The sequence below is a fragment of the Rhinolophus sinicus genome, chromosome 14 (genome assembly GCF_057876585.1).
Source record: "Rhinolophus sinicus isolate RSI-liver-muscle chromosome 14, RSI-T2T, whole genome shotgun sequence".
NCBI lineage: Eukaryota > Metazoa > Chordata > Mammalia > Chiroptera > Rhinolophidae > Rhinolophus > Rhinolophus sinicus.
The window spans coordinates 145,870,211-145,896,241 of record NC_142514.1 but is presented as its reverse complement, the minus strand read 5'-3'; the positions used below and the strand labels follow the sequence as shown (position 1 = coordinate 145,896,241).

The 26,031-nt window shown below is 47.2% G+C and overlaps 1 protein-coding gene across 5 annotated transcripts in view; it reads left to right on the top strand.

Annotated features, from left to right (window-relative positions):
* The first annotated feature begins 1,092 nt into the window (after positions 1–1,092).
* Positions 1,093–26,031, top strand: part of TRIM66 (tripartite motif containing 66) — a 51,772-nt gene continuing 26,833 nt past the window's right edge. Inside the window, exons 1-9 of one of the 5 annotated variants that reach the window (XM_074335954.2) lie at positions 9,802–9,908; positions 10,452–10,620; positions 17,090–17,193; positions 18,329–18,476; positions 19,356–19,488; positions 19,824–19,940; positions 21,169–21,283; positions 21,864–22,010; positions 24,412–24,529. In XM_074335954.2, the coding sequence (XP_074192055.2) occupies positions 17,185–17,193; positions 18,329–18,476; positions 19,356–19,488; positions 19,824–19,940; positions 21,169–21,283; positions 21,864–22,010; positions 24,412–24,529 (787 nt within the window). In that variant the 5' untranslated portion in view covers positions 9,802–9,908; positions 10,452–10,620; positions 17,090–17,184. The other 4 variants (XM_019728508.3, XM_019728498.3, XM_019728496.3 and 1 more) reach the window with 4 other exon arrangements.

Sequence of the window (26,031 nt, the reverse complement as noted above, 5' to 3'; positions counted from 1 at the left end):
AACTAGGCACATTCTTTTTGCTCTTATGTTTACAAATATAAAAAAGAATAACAATGTTAACTCCATCTGCAGATGATGTGTTTCTAAACTACATTGCCACTAGAACTGAAATGTGGCGCTCCCTGTCGGGGCTAAGTTTAGCAGACTTATCCCACAATGATAAGGCCCAGTTTCCCTACCTCCTTCGTCTATTTCAAGTATGTACTGTGAAATATTTGTCATTCTGTGCTGCTATGTCATTTATCCTTCATGTGGCAAGAATCCATCCTTACATGTTAAGGCTACCACTTTTTCTTATTAGCCTGAGATAAACTAATACTGCTTGGGGTGAACTAGATCCTAAACCCTTAACACTGCCCTTAAAAATCTCATCTTTGTGCATATGTAGATGGTCCAATATTTATACTTTAAAAAACTCTTACCTGAATGAAACAGTAATTAAAAAAAAATATTGGAGAGAACTCCTGAAAATATGTGTGTGAACCTCAGCTTGAGAAACATTTCAGTAGTTAAGAGCGTGGAGTCTTGAATCAGACTGACCTGGGTTTGAATTTAAATTTGAACTCTGCTATTTACCACCTGTCTTTGTGCAATTACCCAACCTCTCTGAGCCTCAGTTTCCTCAGCCTGTCCCTCATGGTTTTATGTAATTTGTGAAAATATCATAATCCCTATCTCCAAGGGTAGTTGTGAGGATTGAGATAAAGTATATAAAGCACCTGGCATCAACTTGACATTTAATACGTTTTCTCCTCTTTTCCAAAATGGAATCTTAGGTCCAGCTTGTCCACTAATAAAGAGAGACATGGGTAGATGTGGGACCCTTTTGAAGGCAAAAACAAACCTTGTAAGAAACACACAACCTAGCAGCCCCCGCCAGGCTTTGTTTTCCACAGCAGACATGCTGGACTCTTTTGGGCCCAAGCGAGAGGTTGAGGCTGCGCCCTGTTATGGGACATGCGCTTTAGTTCTTGGGAGGAATATGGCCTGCATTTCTGAAGCCTTCTTCTCTGAGTCCTTTCTGACCTGTCCAGGAACATCTTCCTCCCCAAAGAAATAAATCACTCTGCTTTGTGCTTCACTTACAGGTAGTGGAGCTTACTCGCTCTCCACGCTGCTTCACGCGTGAGGATATCAATGGAAAAGCCCCTGTCCCAGGCACAGGCATGGGCATGAATATGGGCGTGAGCTTTATGGGGCTGCCACCAGTTGACCAGAAACACAGCAGTGGACAGACGGAGGCCGTGGCACTGACTTGCTCATTGTGCCGGCTGGACTTGCGGTACGTGGGTGCCCGGCTCCTACCCGGCCAGCATTTGCTCTGTAAGCACTGCTTCCAGGGCTTGATCCAGGAGCTGGGGCAGGTTGCCAAGGCTCATGGCACTGTCTCAGACGGTAAGTAAAAAAGCCCCGCGTGTTCACCTCTTTCTATGTAACAGGTCTCTTCCTGTTTCATAAGAACTGAATTTCAGGTATAGAAAGAATCAGTGTTTAAATGCTCAAGGGACATTTGTTGCTGAAAGCGATTCTTTGGGGAATCTGTGAGACGAAACAAATCCTCTTGATGCCTAATATATCTGTTTTGTAAGCTGGGACTTTTCATGTTTGGGATTTCCTTAAATTGGTAGCAGACTAAGAAACCTGGGAAGGTTTTGATCCAAGGTTTGGCTGACTTCCTAGGTGGAGAGGACGTGGCCTGGCTCACTAAACTTCCGAGGCAGGCAGGGGGAGATGGGCTGGGCTCCTGGGTCAGGAACAGATTTTGAACAGACAGGCTGACTAGTGAACCATTCACTGTCTAAGCTGTGGCCCAGCAGGGAGGAGCTTGTGTCTTGCTTCTGAATGTCAGGTTTCCTAGGAAACAATCTCTTTGAAAACTGTGAAGTCCTCAGAGACAGGAACCAGGTTCCTTCATTTCAGTATTGTAGCTCAGGGCACGTTATGGAGGGGCAGTGAGTATCTATTGAATGAACTTACAGGATGAGAAAGTCAAATAAGTTGACAGCATTTGGCAGCATTATCTTTTCGGTTTGTTTCATTGTCTGCAGTATTTTGAAAGTGACTTGTAGCACAAATCTAGGCTGTCTTTGAGGCAGCGTAACATTGCGTTGTCTTTAGATCTGAATTTTGAGCCCTCTAAACCCTTGGGCAGGCTACTTAACTTCTCTGTGTCTCTGTTGAGAGTTTGGAGCACAGAAGATATGGTCTACTTTGATTTTTTAACTGAATATATGATTTTCAAGCTTATAACTTAAACTTTGTTCTTCCTTGAGCTTTGATTTTAGCTTACAAATATTACACTATTAATAAATATGGCAAATTTTAACAATCATTTTTAAGGGCTTTTCATTAATATTTGAACATATTTACAAATTTAGTTAATATTTGTTTTTATCAATTAAATGTATTTTCTTTTTAAGTGATGCAATTTTCTAGCAAATAAGCATTCCTAATTACTGAAAGAACTCTTAGAAATCCAATAAATTTAACTGATCAATATAGTGAATCCTAAATATGTCTTAAAAGTTCCAGCACTGTTGGGTTAATATCCAGAATACATAAAGAACTCCTACATCTCAATAATAAAAAATAAACAACCCAGTTAAAAAATGGCAAAGGACTTGAATAGACATTTCCCTGGAGAAGATATACAAATAGCCAAATAAGCACATGAAAAGATGCTTAATATCACTAATCTTTAAGGAAATACAAATCAAAGCCACAATGAAATATCATCTCATTAGGATCATTAGGATGGCTGCTATTAAAAAAAAAGAAAAAAAGAACTGAAAATGGTAATTGTTGGTGAGATGTGGAGAAATTGGGATCCTTGTGCACTGTTGGTGGGAATATAAAATGGTGCAATCTCTGTGGAAACCAGTATGGTATTTCCTTAAAAAATTAAAGAATAGCATTACGATATGATCCAGAAATTGCACTTTTGGGTATATACGCAAAAGAATTAAAAGTAGGGATTCAAAGAGATATTTGTATACCCACGTTCATATCAGCATTATTTTCCGTAGCCAAAAGGTAGAAGCAACCCAAGTGAGTGAATAAACAAGATGTGATATATACATACAATGGAATATTATTCAGCCTTAGTGAGGAAGGAAATTCTGGCACATACTACAACATGAATGCATCTTGAGCACATAATGCTAAATGAAATTAGCCTGTCACAAAAAGACAAATACTGACCGAGAGCAGTGAAATTCATAGTGACAGAAAGTAGAATGGTGGTTGCTAAGGGCTGGGGGGAGGGGATGTGGGAAATGGGGAGTTGTTGTTTAATGGTATAGTTTTAGCTTTGCCCATTTTTTAAATCAGGTTTTTGTTGTTGTTGAATTGTAGGAGTTCTTTATATATTCTGAATACTAGACCCTTATTAGATACATGATTTGCATATATTTTCTCCCATTCCTTAGGTTGCCTTTTCATTCTGTTGATAGTGTCCTTTAATGTGTAAAAGTTTTAATTTTGATAAATCCAACTTACCTATTTTTTCTTTTGTTGCCTGTGCTTTTGGTGTGATATCCAGGAAATCATTGCCAAATCCATTGTGTGAAGCATTTATCCTATGTTTTCTTCTAAGAGTTTTACAGTTTTAGCTCTTATGTTCAGGTCTTTGATCTCCCTTAAGATTTTTAACATGAACTAATATGCATGTCTCAAGACTTTGACTCTAAAGTCAAAAAACTAAATTCATATTAATGACAATTATCAGAACCATTGTGTTTGTTGCCGAGTTTTCTAAGTGCAATGGAGACTGAAAACATAAGCTTTGGTGTCAGCATATCTGGGCCTCTGAGTCTGAGTCCTGCTCTGCCTGCCACTTAAAAGCCAAGTAGCGTGGGCAAGTTTTCTTGCCTATAAAGTGGGGTTAATGATAGTAGTAATTAACTTGGATTGTTAGGAAGATTAAATGAGAATATACACATAGAACATTCTGCGTTATGCTTAGGATATAGTAAGACCAAGCAATGGGAAAAAATACTATTATTTAGAACTTGTGAAACTGAAGTAGGAAGAAATCTGTTAGATATGAATATGCTTATTTTGGAGACAGAGGCAATTTCTTGAATATGTGGCATCTTATATCTTTAGTAAGTCCTATGGTCAGGCCAGGCGATTGTTACCTACTATATTTGCATTTATAGGTGAAGAATGGAATAAGCTTCCTGTATCACTTGGAGATTTTAGGACTTTATGCTGTATGGAATTTGTTGGTGTGTCTGTCTGTTTTATTCACAGGTATTTATTGACTTTTGTGTACCAGACTCTATGGCATTTAGGGTACAGAGATAAAAAGACCGGGTCCTTCCCTTCAAGGAACTCATGTTCTACAAAAGGGCAGACACTTAAACAGATGATAATCATACCGTGCAGCAGGGATGTGAAGAGAAGATTGTTTCACGTTCAGGCAAAGGAACAGCACCTCTGGGAGGTTCTTCATGCACTAGGACTGGTGATATCAGTTTCTCACTGAATGTTTTCTGAAGGACTGAAAAAGAATGGCGCCCAAGTGAGCTGACCAATGAGAAGTAGAGCTGTCGCCTATCTCCAGTAAGTCTAGTGAGATACCCGATACCTGACCTTAGATTTCTGGTCCATAATTTGAGAAGCCATGCTTTTGGAGTCTGGTTCTTCAGAAAGAGCTTTTATCCAGCAGAGGAGGAGCACAGACTTCCTAAAAGGCTTATCCAATTTCTGCCAATCTGAGGTTTTCAAAAGTAAAATGTGGGAGCAGGTAGAGGTGGCAGGACAGACAGGTGGAGGCTGAAAAAACGTAGGTCTCTAGCATCAATGCCTGCAGCCAGATGGGGCCACGCTGCATAGAGATGAGTCCATTTCCATACATCGATTTCTCTTGGTTGTTGGGCAGCACCGGGCAGTTGCTGTGTGGAATGGAAGAGAGGCTGTGCCTGGACTCAGGGTCTGTCCAGCTAGTTTTCAGTCCTCATCTCTCAATAGGGCCTCCCCAGGCCTGCAGGCCTATAGTGGGGTTCAGCACCGGGCGAGGGCCTGAGCTGGGCATCTTCTCATTCAGCTAGACTGTGCCTTTCCTCTCTACAACCCCACAGCGTAAAACAGAACCTCCATAGGATGGGGGGCCTGAGGTGAATGTTTATTGAACAATTGATTTAACCTGTGAATCCACAAAGATCTCCCGTGGCATTTGCCTAGAAGAAGATTTTTTTCACTTGTGACACAGCCCCTTTCTGTTCCTCGAGTTGTAAGATTCAGAACACATTTATCAGGCACCTACTGGTGAGCAGACACTGTACTGGGTACTTGTACATGTGTTATCTTTTCCAAACTTCACCCTATAAAGTAGGTTTTATTCCCATTTTACAGATGAAAAACCTGGGGGTTGTGATTATGTAAGGTCTAAGGTTTAACAACTACTAAGTGTCAGGTCAAGTCAAATTCAAGTTCCCCTGTCTTCCAAGCTTGTGATCTGCACTTTGCTCAGGGGAGATTTCACACTCACCTGGAATCACTGAACTGATGGGGAGACTCCATGGAGAATCTTTGAGGAAAGAACCAACCCTGCAAGCTGAGCCATCTTTAATGAAGGCAGCCTAGCTGAGATTCTCCCCTGCAACCCATCACACTAGGAAATGGGTCCACGTCAGGTCTCAGGCTCTGAGGAGACCAGCTGGGAAGGTCTTTGAAGGCTGGTGGTGGGACAGAGCAGAGGCAGCAGTGTACTGAGCACGCGGTGGCTCAGCGCTGCAGCGAGTTGGGCGGCTGGAGCTGCGGGCTCTGTGCAGAAAGGCTGATACTGGAAATGGATTTACTCAGCCAATGCGGATGCCTACTTGGGACTATTTCCTTTTAAGCCGAATTGAAAAGGTCCCAGATCAAATTCTATCTGGAAAGTTGGCCATTGAGTCCCAAAGTGATATTTTAAATAACTGTAGCAAGCTCTGAGGGGGCAGGCATGCCTGAAACTGACATTCACTATGTGCTGGATCGGTCTTCAAAATTCTCAGAGCTCCTATGGCTCTGTTTGTTTTAGGGGAGAAAAGGCAAATAATTGGATATTTCCTTCCCCATGTAAGTAAAAAGAATATTATACTTTCTCTTAAAATCTACAAAACGACAAATCCTAGTGAGGAGACTTTGATTCTGAGATCTAAATTCCAGAATTAATTTGGAATTTTACTTTTCCCGTTGTCAACGTGGGCGATGCAGTTGAGATGTGGCCTGAGCCCTGGTCTGGCAGTTGTAGCCCCGGGAACTTGGTCTGGACTCTAGTACTAATTGTCTGCCCAATTCTGGGTCTTCTCTGGCTTTCAGGGCTGGACTTGAAGAGCTCTAAGAACACCGAATAATCACCATTGCCTCATGCCTCCTGAAGCTAGTGACAGGTGACAGCATGTCCTTTGTAAATTACAAATGCTGAAAGGGGGAGCAATCTCTGTCCCTCAGTGGACAGGCCTTGGGGCTTTGGGAAGATCCAAAGAGAGGGAACTGATGCAAGATGCTACAACCTGAGAGTCAGAGAGGGAAACAACGTCTACATTAATGAGCAGCTCAGCTGGGGGGGCTCTAATGGCCTGGGTGAGGGTGGGAGGCAGGGGGGTGGGTGAGACCATGCCTACAGGAGCATGGCAGGCAAGGTGACTGCTATTTACCTGTTCCAGGTGCTGAACAGTGTCCTACCACTGTGGGGTCTGTGGTGGGCAGCGACCCAGCTCTCCCACGTGGAGGTCGGGTGCTGAGCTGGGCTGAGTGGGGCGTGCAGCAGGTGCAGAAGCTGGAGCTCCAGAGCCCGACCAGCGGGATGGTGTTTTAGTTCCTGAACAGTTTCCTCACCTTAATTGGCTCTCTAGGGGCCTGGGAGTAGCACTGTGCACCTCAGAACAGTACCCGTTACTGGGAGAGCACTTCCCCTGGTAATAGGGAGGAGGCAGGAGGCTGTGCTTGCTGCTGCCAGCACTGCTGGGAAGGCTACAGCTAGAACGGATTTGCTGAGGGAGGGAGTTCAAGGTGGCTGTCATTGAAGGACAGGTCTTGGAGGGACCTCTTGTTTGCTGGAACTCTCTCATTCAGGGGGACCCATCCTAGTAGGTGCTGTGGAGGCCAGAGAGCTTATCGCTAAACCCTCACTGCATCGGGGCTTCAGGAGGCCCCAGAAAGGGCTAGAATCCTGCTGAATGTCACTTACAGAACCAGAAAATCTAACTCCCTTGCCTGCCAGTCCAGGACTTGCCTGGGCTTGAGAGCCAGTAGGAACTGCAGACCTAGAGTAGGAAACTGCCCTTGCTTCCTCCACTGTCCCTCTGTCCAGGCCCAGTGGAAATGGGGACAGTGCCTTTGCATGATGTATGTCAGTGCATCAATCCCTGGATTATCTCTTGAGATTTGAAGTGAAAAGAGAGATGAGATGAGCCCAGATTCATCCTACGTGTGGCTTCTGCATTCCCCCATAGGTACTTCTTGGCACAGAAAGCTTGTTTCACAGTTGAGTGGTTCCTAGCAGCATGGGCTCTGAAGGCTTTGGACCCTCCATCTCCTGTGTCAGCCTGGCACCTGCCCTCGTGCCCAGATTCCGACTCTTGGCTCAGATCTGCTGCCTGGCCCTGCCCCACAGCCCTGGGTCTTCCTGCCTGATCTCATTTCACCCTTTGCCTCTGTGGGTTATTTTCTCAAATCTTCTAGCTTCAATTCTGATCACTCTCCTGTTCTGGGCCTGCATTTCTAACTACCCAAAAGGATCCCAGTTGCTTGCACTTCAGAACAGAAACCTAGCGTGGTCTTCAAGGCTCTCCCCAAGCTGACCCCAAACTAATTTTAGAGCCTCATCTCCTGTCATTCCTCTACGTGATCTAGCTTTGCCAATCTTTCCCTAAGAGACGTCACATTTTGACATCTGTAATCCTGTTCATGATGTCCCCTACTCCTGAAATGCCCTTTCCTTGTTAGTAACATCCTACCCCCAACTGAAGGCCCAGCTCAAATGTGACCCAGTTATCAGAACTAGAGCACATAGAGATGTGGGATGATTTGGGAAGAAGCAGGATCCCCATTACCAGAATTGAACTCCAAAGGGCAAGGCTGGAATAATTTAAGTAGCTGTTGCTTTAGGCCAGGAGTCAGCCAACTTTTTCGGTAAAGGGCTACATAATAAATACTTTTGGTTTTGCATGTCATACAGGCTCTCTTACAACCACTGAACTCTTCCACTGCAGCACAAAAACAACCATAAACAATATGGAAATTAATAGGCATGACTTCCAATAAAACTTTATTTACAAAAACAGGTGCACTGTAGTTTTCTGACGCCCTTTTCAGGCTCTGCCTGGGGAATTGGGTGGATTTGAACCTGTGGGTGGCATCAAGTAGGAATAGCTGTGCAGGAGCCAGGCAGGGCCGGAAAACTCTGTCGGGGAATCGCAGGTAGGGAATAGTGTTAGGAAGGAGGCACACGGAGGGGAGGCCTTTCTGGCTGGGATATAGGATAGCTTGGAGGGGAGAAGTGGGAACTCTGGAAGGGAAATTTAGGGCCAGATTATGAAGGCTCCCGATCAATGTAAGCTATTCAGTAGACAGTGGAGGACCACTGAAAGTTCTTGGTCAGTGGAATATGATCGAATCTGTATTGTTAAAAAGTCATTCTGCCTTGGAGACGACAAGACTGGATGCAGGAAAACCTGCTAGGAGGCTACTGTAGTTGGCTCTAGATTACTGGTCCTTGAACCAAGCCGGTCTGGATGCCTAAGAATTATTTGTGAAACTTGATAGAAACATAGATTCCTAGTCCCACACCCACACCTGAGAGATGTGGATTTGGTCGATTTGGGATTTCTAACAAACCCTCCAGGTTGTGAATCCTGCTCCAGCAAAGGTAGGATAAGGCCTGAGCTTCAGAGGCTGTGGATGCCCGAGAAAGGAGGACACAGGTAAGATGGGATTTGGCAACTGCCCTCTTCCTCCGCCTGTTACCTTTCTGTTCAGGACAGCCCACCCATTCATTTGACTCCTTTTTCTTTCTTCTTTCTTTCTTTCTTTTCTTTTCTTTTTTTTTGTGTGTGTGTGTGTGTAAGTTTTTAAAATTGGGGAACAGTGTGTTTCTCCAGGGCCCATCAGCTCCAAGTCGTTGTCCTTCAAACTAGTTGTGGAGGGCGCAGCTCAGCCCTGAGTCCAGTCGCCGTCTCAATCTTTGCAGGGGGCACAGCCCACCATCCCAGGCGGGAATTGAACTGGCAACCTTGTTAAGAGCTCGCTCTACCCAACTGAGCCATCCGGCTGCCCCTTGACTCCTTTTTCTTCACACACCACCACTCCCCCCTACACCCTATTTTGGTCACATCCTGTCTGTTCTCTTTGAAACGACTCTTTTGTCCCTTTCTTTCCATTTCTACCCTGGTTCAGGATCCCATTAGTGCTCGACTACCCAAGCCTCTTCCCTGACACCCCTGTCTCCAATTAATGATAAAACCCAGCTCGGTCTCTCCCCAGAACTTTTTGGGCTGCCTTTGCTTTTTAGGATAAAGGTCAAGCTCCTTAGCTTAGCATTCAGGGTCCTTCAGGAGCTTACTCTCCTGCCAATCTTTCCAGGCTCATTCCCTGCCACTTCCTCTCTGTGCTTTTGAAATTTTCCTGTCTTCTACTTTTGCAGTTATCCTACACTTGCTGCCTTGCCCCATCCTGATGTCCTTCCTCGCGCTTGATCCTGTTACTCCTTCCCTTCTTTTCTCCCTGCTTGTGTATGACTGTATCTCCCTGGGGGGTGGAGTTAGCTGCCAAGGGATCCCTCCCAGGACCTTTGTGCATCATAAAATGTGTGTCTTCTCCATCTGAAGTCCTAATCCTCCACTTGTGACGGACAATTGGTCACTATGGCAACTGACTGTGACGTCACAGGATTAGGACTTCAGGTGAAGTGGCAGGAGCAGGTGAGTGTGTAGGAGACAGATTTTTAATGTCTGTCGAAGTCCTTCCCCTCCCCCCAACACCCTCCTTCAGTTTCGGGGGCATGGAGGGATAGCTCGGGCTCCTGCTGATTTTCAGAATGATCCGGTGAGAGTGTGTGCCTGGCATCTGCGTGCTGCAGCAGTGTGGGGCTGACAGAGTGTGTCAACTTGAGCTCTGGCTGTGCAGGCACCGCTGCTGCGTGAGCCTGTTATTCCATTCTGGATTGCTATTTTGATACACAGATTGCATCATTCTTCCTACGTATAAACAGGGGGTCCCCAGGGCCCTGCAGCTACTCACTTCTCCACCAACACTGTTGTTTTGATGAGCTTTATTTAAATGAGCTGCCGGATCCGGGCAGGTTCCAGCCACACATGAGCATTGTCATTTTGGGGAACATGGAGGGCTGAAGGATTTTTTTTGGATCGAGTCCTAAAAGGCTGAGAGTGATGGCCTCCTGAGCTGAGCAGAGAGCGACAGAGCTAGTTCCTGAAAGTTGAAAATCTCGTTTTCTTCCTTCTGAGCTTCTATTCCAAGGCACCCAGAGGATTAGGAAGGAGATGCAGCTAGGAAGAGAGTCGCCTCTTTGAGGTCTCCCTCTTGCTGTTCAGTTTGGGAAAACTGCTGCAGAGCCTTCAAGATAAACAGGAACAGGAGGAGTCAACCCAGCCCTTTCTTGCAGCAGCATCTCAGGTGAGCTGGAGAAATGCAGCCCTGGCTGAGGATGCATCAGAGGAAGGAGGAGAGGATCCAGGCTGCTCCCCCTACCCTACCCAGTACCCAGGTCCCCGAGGCTTAGGCCCTGCGGCCCAGCTGGCTGCAGCATGCAGGGTGGGTGTTGCTGGGCGCTTGGGAAGCACCATCCTCTGGGACCTGTGCTGGTCTCACCTGTCGCTCTTCTGACTTCTCTCCCAGGTATTGCTCTAATCACAGGGCAGCAGGGGCCACAGGTAAGCCTACTGGCAGCCAGGGGCAGGAGCAGCAGTCAGCTTAGGATCAAAATCTATCTTTCTAGCAAGGACTGGGCATCTGGGGAGTGGGTACAATGTGTTTCTCAAAGGTGGTGCTGGCCTGAGCTATAGGCTAGAGGAAGGCTTCAGGGACTTGTGTGGTGGGGGCCTGAGCTGATGCCCAGCACCGTGGAGCTGCCCTTGGCTGGGAGGACAGGAATCGTTGGTGAGGATGGTCAGCCCAGCAGAGGATACAACCAGAATGTCTTTTTCTCCTTATATAGTATCTGACGGGCATAGGGAGGTAGAATGTCTCACATGTGGCTCTCGAGGTAATCAAGAAGTGCTCAGTGGTTCAGGGCACCACCTGTGTTTTATAAGGGCTCTGTGGTTCTTAGCTCAGTGCCTCCCTCTCTCTGGGTCTCCATGATACCATCCTTACGGTGAGGGGATTGGCTAGATGAGCAGTGAGAAAAGCTAGGTCTGAAAACTAGGTCTGTCCAGCTTTGGTTCTATAGGTGAGAGCTGGCAGAAGAGCATGAGGCTGCCTCAGAGGGTGCCACTGCTCCGTTGGAGTCAGAGCTTGGGCCCCAGCTGCCAAGTTTCCTGGAGTCCTGGGCAGGAGCTGTAGAACGACGGGCGTCTTCCCCTCAGAGGGTGGCTTAGCACTGAGCTCAGGCTTATGCGCCTGGGGGGTATGTATCCCTCCTGGTGGGCTGAGCTGACCCAGTGCTACTTTCGGAGAACTCTGGGGGATTTCTCTCCCACCCCAGCCCCCAGATGCCCAGGTGCCCAGGTTGCCTTGTCTCTGCCGGTCACGTCTGAAGGGTGGACTACCCAGTCTCGGCCCCCTTCCTCGCTGCCTCACTGATCCCGGGTGAGCGCACTGTCCAGGCCCCAGCGGCAGTCTTGTGGGGCCAAACCTCAGGCTGCACCCTAAGCCTACTCATGGGTCCTTCAGTGCAGTGAGAGTTAGGGGAGGTGCAGCTGGGAGTTAGGGGAGGCAAAACATGTCAGCCGACTCACCACCACCCGCCCGGGTACCTAGGTATCAGGGTACCTTCCTGTATGTTGGGCGTCTGCACTCTTCTCTGCCAGGCGGGAAATATATCAGCGCTACATTCAGAGTCTGTAACTTTTTGGCGCCTCTGTAAAACTGGGTGAGCCCGCCTCTCTTAGCTGCATGATACAGGGGACAGAGCTATCAGGCTCAGACACAGGGCAGGGGGTGCTCTCTCTAAGGCACTGGCCCTTAAAGTCGGTTGTACATTGTAATCATCTGGGGAATTTTTAAAAATACTGCTACCTGGATCCCATGTCCTGAACCTCTGATTTAATTGCTCTGGGATGCGGACTGGACATGAGGTGCTCACCAGCACCTGGTGATTCAGATGTGTAACAAAGTGTGGGAACCGCCGGTCATGGAAGGAAACTGCCCCAGATTTATTTTCTCCAGGCAGAAAAACTGCTCCACTTGCCTTTTCTCAAAGGTGATATTTCTTAAAACTTTAAGCACAGCAGGGGTTGGCTTTCAGTTCCTTCTGGATTTCCAGGTCCAGAGCTAGTTTTGTCATCATTAGAGTCTGATCATTATTATGGAATATTTTCGTAAAATCAAATTATTTAGTTAATTAAAATTACCTTGTTTATTTACACTTGAATTAGAGAAGTGCATGGCAAAGTGGAAAGGGCTGGGTTTTAGAGACAGACTTGGGTTTCAGTTGTACTTCTGCCCCTGCTTTGTATGATCTTTGATGGGTGACAACTCCTTGGAGCCTCAGTTTCTCCAACTGTGAAATGGGGAAAATGCCTACCTCTCAGAGATGGCTTGATGATTAAATGAGAGAACACATGTAAAGTCCCTGGTACAGGGAGTGGTGGTAGAAGAGAAATTTGTCCCACGCCTCCTGGGGGCCAGAAATGCTCACTCTTGTGACAGACAGACTGAACATTCTCGGCTTTCAGAGCCCCTCTACCAGGCCCCTAGGTCCCCAGGAGGACCTCTCGTGGCGGTGACTTCTTTATTCTGGAAGTAGAAGCCCCACCTCCTCTAGGGACGGTTGTGTGGCCTTTGGGCCCTGGCTCTACATTTCTCAGAATTGATGTTCCTGTCTATGAAATAAAAGCTCAAGGCTGTTGCTTGAATAATTCAAATAGAAAAAAAGCAATATATCTAAATAATAGTGTATGTAATATGTGATTTAAATATACATTAATAACTACTATAACTATATATTGATGTTAAATATTGTAAGTAGATGTTTGGGTATTTTAGACACATCCATCAGAGTTCATGTATTCCAGTTGTCTTAAACATTTTTTGCTGTTTTGTTTTGGTAGCCTCGTTGAAAAATGGGGAATTCTCTTTAAAAAACCTCAAGGTTGACACAGCTTGATGGGGTTAGGGACCTTCTGAGGGTGGATAAGAACTTGTGGCCAAGGTTGTTGTGACACAAAGAGATCACATGTCCTCTCTGTCCACTCTGGGCCCCAGAGCCTCCCTGGGACTTGCTCGCACCCCGGCCATGGTTCTCCATCTCTGCTGTCAGCAGCAGCAGCCCCACTTCAGACAGGATGAACCTTTAGGTCCAGGCCTCCCCTCAGCCACAAGCCTGTCCCCTGACTTTCTGACAAGGGTCACGGCCAGGCCGCTATTGGGCTGCCTGTGCTTTCCCATCTTGCCCAGGGAAATATGTCTGAAGCCCGGCTGCAGTAGGCAGAGGGAGAGAATTGGATAATCCATACTTCCCCTGCTATTCCCTTCCCCTCAATTTAATGATGTAGAAAGTAAGGTTCAGAGAAAGGGGTCACTTACCTGAGGTCGTTGGTAGTGCCAGCCCTGGGCCTGGAACCCAAATCTCCCAATTCAGAGCCTTTCCCAAACCCCACACCTCTGCTGATTCCTCAGAGATGATTCCTTTATCATCCTGGTTTGGCTTTTGTTTTCCATCACCCTGAAAACTTCCAGATGGCTTCTTATTACTTTCAGTGGCTATGAGTGCAAGGAATACACATGGAATACTCAAATCCAAAAGAAACATTATTGTCCAATTTGCTAAAAATCATGCAATAATATTTTTTAACACCAATTGTGGATCATTTTTGTACGCAGACATATGAACAGATAGTTAAAATGCAATGTGATATTTGTTATATTAAAAGAAGGTTCAGGATGCTGTGGGGGTACCAGAAGAGGGGGTAATTAACTCATCCCGAGGGAAATGAACCTTGCTTCTCAAAGGCAGAACAGTTGGAACAGGTTTGAAAGGATGAATAGGAGTTTATCTGAAAAGAAAGAGTATTTCAGGGAGAGGGAGCAGCATTTGACACACACAGAGTTATGCAAAGGTTTGGTGTGTTCGGGAGGTAGCAGAGATATTTGTCATGGCAAGGACATAGGTGTGTGGCAGGTGAAGCTAGGGATGTGACTAGAAAGAAGTAAGGCGAGCGTGAAAAGGCCTTGAGCACGAAGCTGAGGATCTGCGCCTTGAAGACCACGGGAGGAAGAGGATGTGTGATGGGGCCTTCTCTGACCTATTCAGTTATTTCTCTTTTTTCATGATGCGAATGAGGCTGTGTTATTATGACTAATGTGTGGGCATCTGGTACCAGGGAGTTGGGAGCCTTGTGGAAGTTATTTTCAACCATTAGAGCAGCATTTCTGGCCTAGGGGTAGATGAGGAGGGTCTCCCCAGGGCGAGCCAAGTGGAAGGGAGGAACAGTTACCTGATTCCCCTGGATGTTGCCACCTGTGGAGAGCGTCCTTCTCCACCTGTAGCCACTGTTCTTGACAGGCAGGAGAGTATCCAGGAGATTCCAGATCTAGTTCTGTCATTAACGTCCATGGCTCTTTAAAGGTTCGGGGAGGTTTGTTTTGGTGGGGAGGGGGGTGAGGGGAGGAAGAGTATTAAAGTATTATTCTGCATAATTTGTGGCTTTTGATTTACCCAGCATCTATCAGTTAGCTTTTGCTGCATAATAAACCACTCTAAAACTTAGTGGTTAAAACAACAACTGAACGATTTCATTTAGGATTCTGCAGGTTGGCAGTGTGGTCTGGGCTCCTCTGGGCCGGGCTGGCCAATCTCAGCTGTGCCGACTCCTGTGTCTGTGTTCAGCTGGTGGGTCACTTGGGGCTAACTGGCTTCTGATGGCTTCAGGTGGGACACCTGACGCACCTGAGGCCACTCTCTGCTGGTCTGTCACCTTCCAGTGATCTAACCGGAGCTTACTCACCGGCAGTCTTATTGTTCCAAGAGCAATCATACAAAGCCACTTGAGGTCTAGGCTTAGAACTTGTTCAGGGTCACTTTTGCTGCATTCTGTTGGCCAAAGCAGGTCATGAGGCCAGCCTAGCTTTACAGGGCAGAGAACATTCTTTTTTATGGCCGAGTAGTATTCCATTGTATATATGTATGCCACATCTTCTTTATCAAGTCATCTATTGAAATCTTATCATTTGTGACAACATGGATGGACCTTATTTCACTATGCTAAGTGAAATAAGTCAGGCTGAGAAAGACAAATACCATATGGTCTCACTTATATGTGGAATCTAAAGAACAAAATAAACAAACAAACAAAACAGAAACAGACACATAGAGACAGAGAACAAACTGATGGCTGCCAGGAGGGGAGGGGTTTGGGTGGCTGAGTGACAAAAGGTGAAGGGATTAAGAAATACAAATTAGTAGTTACAAAATAGTCATGGAGAAGTAAAGTACAGCATAGAAAATATAGTCAGTAATGTTGCAACAACTGTAAAGAGTGCCAGGTGGGTACCAGACTAATTGGGGGATCACCACATAAATTATATAAATGTCTGACCACTGTGCTGTACACCTGCAACTAATATAAAATAATATTGAACATCAACTATAACTGAAAAAAATAATTTAAAAAAAGGGTGGAGAACAGACTCTACCTTTTAATGGTTAGGATTGCAAGGGCATGGATGCACAGAGGGGAAGAATTTGTGGCCATTTCTTCAGTCTACCTCTCAGACTATCTGACTTTCATCACCTGGGAGAGTTGACAATTGAGGTTATTACCATGAATAGGATATGAAAAATCTTTTGAATTCAAAGTCAACGTTCATGGAGGATCATGTGCTTTCTCAAGTATTGTCTAATTTAATCCCCACAGCAACTCTTATTTGCCCTTTCTCTCTGACATATGCAGAAACTGGAGCACAGAGGAGTTAAGTGAGATGAAGGGACTTGTCCAGCCAAGGTCATGGGTGGTAAACTGGTCTTTGAGTGCGAGTCTAGAGCAATGGCTACTGTGTCGTTCCGACGATACAAGGCAGAGAAGCCTGTGATGGGACTGCAGCACTCACGGCCATTGGCAGCCCCTTTCCATGCTGTTCTCGTTCCTGGGCACAGGTACCCACTCCTGCTCAGAAGGCTCATTTCCTTGCACCAGCAGGCTGATGGCTCTTGGGGTGGGCCTGAAGGTCACTACAGTCTCTGGGTGGCAGTCTGATGCCACTTTTGTTCAGGAGCCCACCATGCAGAGGAACGTATTGGAGACCGTTGATTTCTCTGGGGAGAGAGGGTAAGACAAGATTTCACATTCACAGGTGAAACATACATGTGTGTGCGACACCCCACATGGGCTGGGTGAGGAGGCCCAATGAAAGCTCTCTGAGCCCCAGTGGCAGACCGATTGGCATCGGCTGTAACGAGAGAAAATTACCTACTAGATGAGCAGGCATCGGGGCCTTGCTTTTCTCTGGCGAGGGCCTTTTGGAAGCTCTAGTCTGAGATCTTTAAAGTAATTCTGCTCTGAAGTAACTTTCATGGCTGGAACTGTGTGCTGGCCTAAACCGCCCCACTGAAGCTTAGCCAATAGTGAGAGCTGGGTTCTCAAGGCTGTGGATAGAGGACTGGGAGCAACAGGAAGGCACCTGATTATCAGAACGAGAGCAGGGCTGCGCCTGCAATAGCATGGCTTGTGGGATGGAGAAGGAAGGTAGGATCAGGCAGAGACCAGGATGTGAAGAGGTCTGTGCAGCAGACCCCTACTGGGATGGTCATGTTCAGAGTACCTAGATGGTTAAGTGCAGGCTATAGCATCATAGTTCATTTTGGCATAAGTGGCATTGGCACATATCTTGGTGTTGTGTATTAGAAATCTTCGTGTCTGGACCTTACGTTATGTATAATTTGCCATGTTGCCCTGATTCTGCTATCTTTCTGTCCCCCTCCTAGAGTTCATTTCCTGTCCAGGGTGTAAGCAAGTATACCTTACCAGGGATGTAACTGAAGATTTCTTTCTGCACTGCTTTTCTGCTGGGCAATCCAAGATGGTCAGGGTAAGTCAGGACAAGCAAAGAAGCAGCCGATCCTCTTCACAGATTTGTAGTGCTCCTGTCCATAAGTCCGTCTCTCTATTCATCACTCCATCCAACTTATTACTCCTCTGTCAATTTACCTCATCATCCTCCCTCCCTCCCTTCCTCTTTCCCTCCTTCCCTCCTTTCCTTCTTTCCTTCTCTCCAGAAGAGAATCAAAATACTTGAGTTGGGGAAATCAAAATGGAGTATCTTGCAGGTGATAGGCCCTGTGCTGGGTGATGGGGAGACAGAGTCCCATGTTTTCTACCCTCAGGCATTCATTGTTTAATTAGTAAATCTTGCATTTCTCCTTTTTCCCCCCCTCCCGTAAGTCTTCCAGATGCCAGTGTGAGGAGAAAGCTGTCAGAATCCACATCAGTTTAGTGGCCTGTATTATTCAGGCACAGACAGGCTAATTTTTCCCACATGTCCTCTTCTCCAGCCCTGCAAGATAATTGCTGAGCAAATGAATGAGCATTTGGACTAGGAGGGGACTGGGTGCTCTGGGGCCCAGCCAGCCCCAGTGGTGGACACACGGCTCTGAGAGTTGGTCTGTGCTTGCTTTTTCCTACATCAACTCTCTGTGTACCCCACCTCAGTGGGTTCCTCCTCTCTGCAGGCATGTTGATCTTTCTGCTTTTGCCTGTGCTCTCCCATTTTCCTCTTTGTCTGCTCGGTGAACTTCTACTTGTCATTCCATATCCAACTCAAATGTCACTTCTTTATGAAACCTTCCCTGGCCTCCTAGACTGAACTCCTGGAAAGCTCCCTTTGCTTCCTTTTATCACTTCCATTTTATTGCTCATTGAACATCCGTCACCTCGTGGAGGCTGTGTGCCTTGAGAGCAGATCCTTGCCTTATTCATTAGGGTGTCCTCATCTTCAGCACAGCACTTGTGTTACTAGCTCCTGAGGCCACTGTTCTTTTAGCCACAAAGGGTGCTTTCCTTCACATGCCCTCACATGTCGCTCCCAGGCAGCTCCCCAGAACTGACTACACTGCCAAACAGTGGAGGAACCGCCCTATAGGATCCCAGTTCCCAGAGCATTTACCACTCATAGAGGCAGGCCCAAATAAGGATATGGCAGTAACTCCTGACCTCTCTGCTTCCAGAACTGCTCTGAGTGCAAGGAGAAGAGGGCAGCACACATCCTCTGTACCTACTGCAACCGCTGGCTGTGCAGCTCGTGCACGGAGGAGCACCGGCATGGCCCCGTCCCCGGGGGGCCGCTCTTCCCCCGGGCCCAGAAGGGATCTCCAGGTATCAGTCCTCCCTCCGCTCTCCCCACCAGGTCACATGCCCTGAAGCCGTGCTGCTCTGTCCAATCGCTGCACAACAGCTCTCTGACCTTGTTTCCCAGCTGCAGGTGAGGGAGGGGTAGTCTCAGAGACTTTCTCACAGGAGAGAAGTCTCCTCCACAGTCACAGTCACAGCGTACATCACTCTAGGCTCTCCCTGTTGGGGGTGGGAGTGGGTGAGCTGGTGCAGGGAGGAATCGTTGTGAGTTATCATGGAGGCTGTATGAGTTCCCTACTTTCACCTCTATGTAGAGCAATCACGCCTCACTTCTATTTAGTTACTTACTTGAACAGCCTATATCAGGGCTGTCCATTTGTCCATCCAGTGCCCTTTGTTTTCAATGACAATCTTTATGAAAGTTTTTTTCCAAGGCCCTTGAACTGTGGGAGGGGTTTTACCTTTGTCACACCCGCAGGAACCAGATTTAATGATTCATGTGATCTGGTCTGGAGCCTGGCTTGCTAGGCTGGGGAGCTGGTTTCAGCCCCAACATACAAAATCCTGGTTAATGAAGAGGTTTAGGTTAAGTTTTAGAGGATTCATTCTTCTGCAGGAGATCGTGTGCTGCAGTAGCAAGCACCTTCCTCAGCGTCTGGCAGGTACTGGGACGCCCGGGGCTTGACGGGACAGCTGGGCTAATCCAGCCAGGCTAAGGCTGCTTTCCTTCTCGTGCTCCTGGAACCTCAGTGCCCGGAGAAAAGCCTCTCCTGTTTGCACCACCTTTTCTCTAAGCTTTGTGTCTCCCCTGTGTGCTGTGAGGGCCAAGGGCTGCTCCGCAGAGCATACCTGAGATGTCTTCCTGAGCTGAGAGAAGCCCACTTTCTCCATCTTGTCTGGCAGGAGTGAATGGTGGTTCTGGGGACTTCGCCTTGTACTGTCCTCTTCACACACAGGAAGTGCTCAAGCTATTCTGCGAGACCTGTGATGTGCTCACGTGCCACAGCTGCCTCATGGTAGAACACAAGGAACACAGGTGGGGCTGGCCAGCTGCCCGACAGGGGCTGGGCAGGCTCTGGACTCTCCCTCTTGTGAGAGTGCTGGGCTCCCAGTGCAGCAAAATCCTCTCCCTGCCCAAGTCAACCTGCATCCCGGGGCTGAAGTTTCCTCTGCTCCTGTTGTGGGGCTTCTCTGGAGAAGCCAAGAGCTTCTTGGGGCCAAGAGCTTGCACTACCTCTGACTTTCCCTAGAGGTAATCCCAGGCTTCATTGGCCTGACTGAGACACGCACTGGCGTCATTCTTGGTTGGCCGGCGTGCTCAGAATAAGACTCAGCCCTCCTCAGCTTTTTCTTCTCTGCCTCATCCTCTAGGTGCAGACATCTTGAAGAAGTTCTGCAAAACCAGAGGATGCTTCTGGAAAGTGTGACTACACAGGTGGCTCATAAGAAATCCAGTCTGCAGACTTCTGCAAAGCAAATTGAGGACAGGTAGCACAGCCTAGCACCTTGTCTGCACTGGAAATGCTCTGTCCCCTCACATATTGGGCATGCCATCAAGCACATGTGGGCACATGACTTGGAGGCATATGTCTGGCCTTCGAGGTCTCAGGCCAGTGCACGTGCTTCGGCTCGTCACTTGCTGTGTGAGAACCAAGCTAGGTCAGGATGATCAGAGTCCGTCTGGACCCAAGTGCATGCCTTCCGAAACTGGCTGTGAAATAGGCCGAGGTAGGTGCTGGAGCACAGGGCATGGAGTAGATAACTGGGGAAGAGAGTGCTGTTTATCCTGTGAGTGCAACATGTCAGTGGTAATCGGCCTTTCGGTACCCCTTTCCCAGTGTTTTCTGTAGAAATCTACAAATGATATGAAATCATTGGTATTTTATCTATGAAGAGGAATTAGTAAGTGCTGAGAGCTTATCAGTGGCAGGCCCTGGATTGGGCATAATACATGCATTACTTTGTTCAATTATTACAATTATTTGGGTTGGGTTATCTCCATTTTACTGATGAAGAGACTGAGGTTCGGAGAGGTCAGGTGACTTGTCTGAGTTCATACAGCTTGTCAGTGACCGAGCTGGATTTGGGAGCTAGGTCTGTGTGACTTTAAAGCCCATGTTCTCTCTCTCAACAACTTTACTGAGATATAACTCATGTACCATAAAATTTTCCTTTTAAACTTATAATTCGGTGGTTTGTAGTATATTCAGAGTTGTAAAACCATTATTACTGTCTACTTTTACAACATTTTCATCACCCCAAAAAGAAACCCCGTACACATTAGCAGTCACTCCCCATTTCTCCCAACATCCCCATTTCTTGGCAGCCATTAGTCTACTTTCTGTTTCTGCTTATGCTTTTTTTACTGCATGGCACTGTTTAGTGGAGCATCCTCCTTTTTAAGACAACAAATTACATGAAATTATGCCCATACTTATTCACCCTGTCATGTCTCTAGTGCTGTGTGAACTGGTGAGCTAGCTGCTGGGCTGACCGGGGTGTGGATCTGCGGTTTACCTAGAGAAAACAGGGTTGCATGTTGGGCCATTGGCCCACTTAGATCGAGTGGGCTGGGTTATACAAAGGGTGGGGTGGTGGAAGAAGGGCCTGCTGGGCCCTGATCTCAACAGGCGGCCTCCAAGTTGTTGGATCTTATGTTTGCTGTCACAGGCCTGGAGGGAAGGGCTCACCGTGCTATGTCCCATCCTGTTTACAGGATTTTTGAGGTGAAGCATCAGCACAGGAAGGTGGAAAACCAGATCAAAATGGCCAAGATGGTGCTGATGAATGAGCTGAACAAACAGGCCAATGGGCTTATAGAAGAGTTGGAGGTAAATGCGGGCGGATGGGTCAGACGGATGGGTTCTGGCTCTCCCTGGCTCAGAAACCAGGCACATATCAAACTAGTCCCAGAGCTCAAAACCACTTAGGCTGGAATTTGGATGTATAGTTTCCGTAGCTCTCTCCTGCTCCCTATATCTTAAAATGTCCAGTCTAACTTTGGGAGGGTGGCTCCTTAAGGGCTGGAAAATTAGTTCAAACTCCCATCCATGTTATGGCTCCAGGGCAACTGCCTTCCTGAACTATACAGGGTTATAGCCTTGGAAGAGTCATGAAACAACCCACCTTCGTCATCAAGTTATGCAAGAGATGTAGACGTTTATTCATTTCCCCATTCATTTATCACTCCTTCCATATTTGTACCATAAAATCTACCCACTCCTTCTCCGGCCTGTCTTCCATGCCTCAGCAGCCCACGACAGCACTGTTCTGCTGTCCCCTGTCAGGGGTGCGGTCTCATCTCACCCGTCAGTGTTCACACTGATACACACAGGCCCGCGGACTTCCCAAGCAGGTGGACTCCAGTCCAGTAACAGGATCATGGACTCTGTGTTCTGTCTCTGTACCCAGGGCATTACTAATGAGAGAAAGCGGAAGCTGGAGCAGCAGTTACAGGGCATCATGGTCCTCAACCGTCAGTTCGAGCATGTGCAGAATTTCATCAATTGGGCTGTCTGCAGCAAAACCAGTGTCCCTTTCCTTTTCAGCAAAGAGCTGGTAAGAAGAACTCCAACTCCTCAATCACTGCTTTTGAGTTAGTAAGTTAGTGCCATTTTATTTTTTACCAAACCCCCCAGTGCAAAGGACCTAGGTGCTGAAATGGTCCTGCCTTCCATGAGGCAACTCAGCTGGGAAATTCTGCAGTGACTTGTCTTGGGTCACAGATTCAGACATTATCCTAGACATTAACAGTGTATGGGACACCCCATACAAAGTTATTTGGGTTTAAGTGGGGGGCTAAGAGCAAAGGAGAAGTTGAGGGCTGTGTTGAAGTGTTGGGCTTGAGGGGTGGGGTGATGTCCAGGCGAAGGAGCAACAACACTGACAGAAGTTGGTGAGGTTTGTATTTGGAGGTGTTGAATCTAAGGTGCTTTTAGGGCATCTAAAAGGAGATGTCTGAAGTCTGTTTTGATGGACGGGTCTGCAAGTCAGAAGAAACGTCAGAGTTGGGGACAGAGATGTAGGAGTCGCTGGGATAACTGTAATATCGCCTTGGAAGAGTATGTAAAGAAGAGGGGACAAATCTGGAACCCAGGGAAATACCACGATTTTCAGCAGAGAGAGAAGAAGAGGATGAGTGAAAGAAAGTGAGAAGCAAAGGCCAGAGGAAAAATAGGAGAGTGTGGTACACAGAAATTAACAGAGTTTCAAATTCCAAATGGTCAATGTTAACATTGCCACACAGGAGAAACAGGATGAGTCATGAAGAGAAGCCCTGGGATCTGGGAATCAGGAGGTCCCTGGTGATCTTTGAAAAGAAATTCCAGCAAAGTAGAAGGGCTAAGAGCTAAAATGAGGGAACTGAGCATGAGAGGTAAAGTAGAGACAGAAGTGAAAAAGGGAGACAGACTTTTTTTTTTAGGTATGGAAAACATTTGCACACATTTATTTGGGAGAAGAAGTTGCGTGGTGGAGTGAGCATACTGAGAAGGCAGAAAGAAGTGGGATCTAGAGTGAGCTGTTGACCTTATACATAAGAGCCATTCATTTCCTCTGAGTTGGAAGGTCAGGGAAGTATCAGTATAATGTAGTTAAGTTTGGAGGTAGAGGGGATACAACTTTGGGGGAGTTTGTCCTTTATGGTCTCTTTTGTCCTTTGCGAAGTTGAAGGTGTTAATAAGAGGGTTAGGCATTGAGTAAGTGGCATTGAGGAGAGAAGTGGAGATTTTAAATAGTCACCAAGGACACTGGAAGAGGAAGCTGACAAGAAAGGAAGTGACGGAAAAAGGGACTACAGCGTGCCTCTGAGGTTACTGATCACTGAAGTAACCCCAGGTAACACGGTTTGGGAATGGCTAGATTGACCTAACGTGAGGCATTGGTGGTGGGGAGGGCATTAGGGCACTAGTGCTAGTGTTACTGAAAATGATGGGGAGCTCGGAGGGTCCTGTGGATTGGAGCAGGCTTAGGGAGTTTGGTGAGGTTGAAGAGCATGTTCTGAAAGAGTGAGAGCTAGTTATGATCAGGTAATAGCTGATTGGCATTTCAGGTCTCATAGGTAGAATGGTTCTAGATGAGGTAAAGGGTGACTGAACTGAAAAGAGAGGTGAAGTTGATTGACCTCAAAGAAGTAAGTGGGCAAGATGTTGACTGGGACATTAGTTAACTAGACGATGGCTGGATAAGTTGGATATTTACCAAAGTCCTAAATAAAGGGGAGAGTTAGTGAATATCTGAAAGAGATGAGGGAGGAAGAGGGCAGTTGATTAGGATGGAAGGGAGTTTGCTGTGTGGGTGGAAGGACAGCAGTGGGGGCTCAGAGGATGTCTTCCCCCTCAGGCTTTTAACTTGAGATATGGTAGAATGAACGGAGCACTCTTGAGAGGGCTGCCAGGCAAGTGATATCCTGAGTCGCATTTCCAGGCGGGAATTCCCGCCCGTTCTCAGGAATTTTTTCCGCTTTCCCGTTCCCGAATCCCGAGATATAAACTGTTTTCTGTTTCCACGATGAATCGTTTCCACAAAGTGACGGCCTATACTACCAACCACCTGGGTTCAAGGAGCCGATTTTCCTGATTTCCCGACCAACTTTTCTGGGGATTTGGGAATGGGAAAGCGAAAAAAATTCCTGAGAATTCTCGCCTGGAAACCCTAATTCTGAGGGAGAATTACAAATCATTTGAGGCCTGGAAGCAATAAGAATTTAGGCATTCCAGAAGCCTCAATAAGAGGAAGGGGATGAGTGGGCTGTGGGGAGAAGTACAGGGTGGGTGGGAGGTTGAGGGAGCAGGAGAAGGGTATGAAGATACTAAAAAGCAAGGAAATGAGCACATGGCGTAGGACTCGAGGCGAAAGAGCCGTGGCTTTGAGTCCTTCAACCTGTCCAAACAGTGAGGGAAAGAGAACTGTCATTCAGGCACAAAATGTCCAAAGAGGTGACCTTTGGTGCTGTGGTCAGATTGTGTTTCAGATGCAACGATTGCTGGAGTCAAATTGCAACACAGATCCTGGCTCCCCTTGGAGTATCAGATTCACTTGGGAGCCAAACTTCTGGACCAAGCAACTGGCTTCCCTTGGTGAGCCCAGGCCCACCCTGTGGGCTTTTACATAATTGCTAAAAGGATTATAGAGCATCTGCTTAACTTACTGGATAGGTCAGCATATGCCCGAGAGAAAGCACTCACTGAGACTGCCAGAGGTCATGGAGTCATTCAGCAAACCTTTCCTTGGGGGAGGGGAGAGTGGTGGTGGGGGGGGGCGTTAGGGTATGCGTGAGAGAGTGGACAGCTTAAATCCCAATGGCTATACAGGACTTTTGTAACAGGGCCAGTTGAAATCTGAGCTTCCCATTCTCCACGAATGTCCCCGTTACCCTGGTCTCATTGCTGGAGAGGAGGCAAGACAGTGGCCCTGCTCCCCAGAGAGCTGTATGCAGAGCAGGTGAACCTGGGTCTGGTCATGCGGGTATACATAGGTGTGGGCGCCATGGGTATCTCAGCGAGGGGCAGGGAAGGAAGGGAGAGAGGGAGGGAGGGAGAGAGAGAGAGAGACACGGAGGGAGGGAGAGAGAGAATGAGAGAGAGAGCGCGCGCGAGAGAGAGAGAGAGAGAGAGAGAGAGAGAGAGAGAGAGAGAGAGAGAGAATGAGAAAGAGAATGTGCATTTTTCTTCCCTGCTGAACTTATTTGCTGACAGTCCGTCTTTAGGCAGAATGCAGACAACTTGTGGCTGTGCTTATGTTGACAACCTAATAGTAGGTCTGTGTTAAACTAATGGCCAAATGCTGCCTTCACCTGGGCTGTTAACCGCATTGAAAGTTTTTTGAACTTGACAAGAATGATGAATGATATTTAGGGTTTTATTTTGCTGCCATCTCCTTTTTGATTTAATTCCACAGACTTTGGGTGGGCCCTTGCCCTAGGTCAGGCTCTGTCTTGGGCACTGAGTGGCCCAAAGTGAGTGAAACACCTCCTGGTCTCAAGTTGCTCAGTCTTGCCCTAAGTAAACCCCATCGAAACAATGAGCCAAAGGAGCCGTTCGGCTGGGCTAGCGGTAGACACCCTGTACGCATGCACGAGCGCCCAGGGCCTGGGAGCACAATGCTGCTGCCTGGCTGTCAGCCGGCTTTGGAGCCCCCCCTCCGTCTTCCACCCTGTTTGCCCAACACACAGTTCCCCAGCTCTGTGAAGCCTTGTTCGTCTGTCCTGGGGATGCCACTCTCTCCTTCGCTGCTTTCCAGCACACTCCCTCCCAACCCCCAGTGTTGAATTATTTTTTTTTCGGTCTGAGTCGCTGTTGGGCCATTCTGTTAATAAAAAGAGTGGGTGCTCTTTGAGGGAGGCTATGGTTTCTCTAACGGGTTATAGACGGAGTCAGGACTGAGCATCTGGTCCAAGCAGAGCAATGTCTCGAATGTCCCAGGACCCCAGCGCTGGTCCCCACAGATTCTATTGTGGCCACATTCTAGACTGAGTCTTAGAAATCAGGGGTTGAATTTCTTAATCTCTGCGCCTGGGGCAGGTTTGCTGCATGAGGTCCGTTGGTCTCAGGAGCACGGGGTAGCAAGTGGGGAACAACTG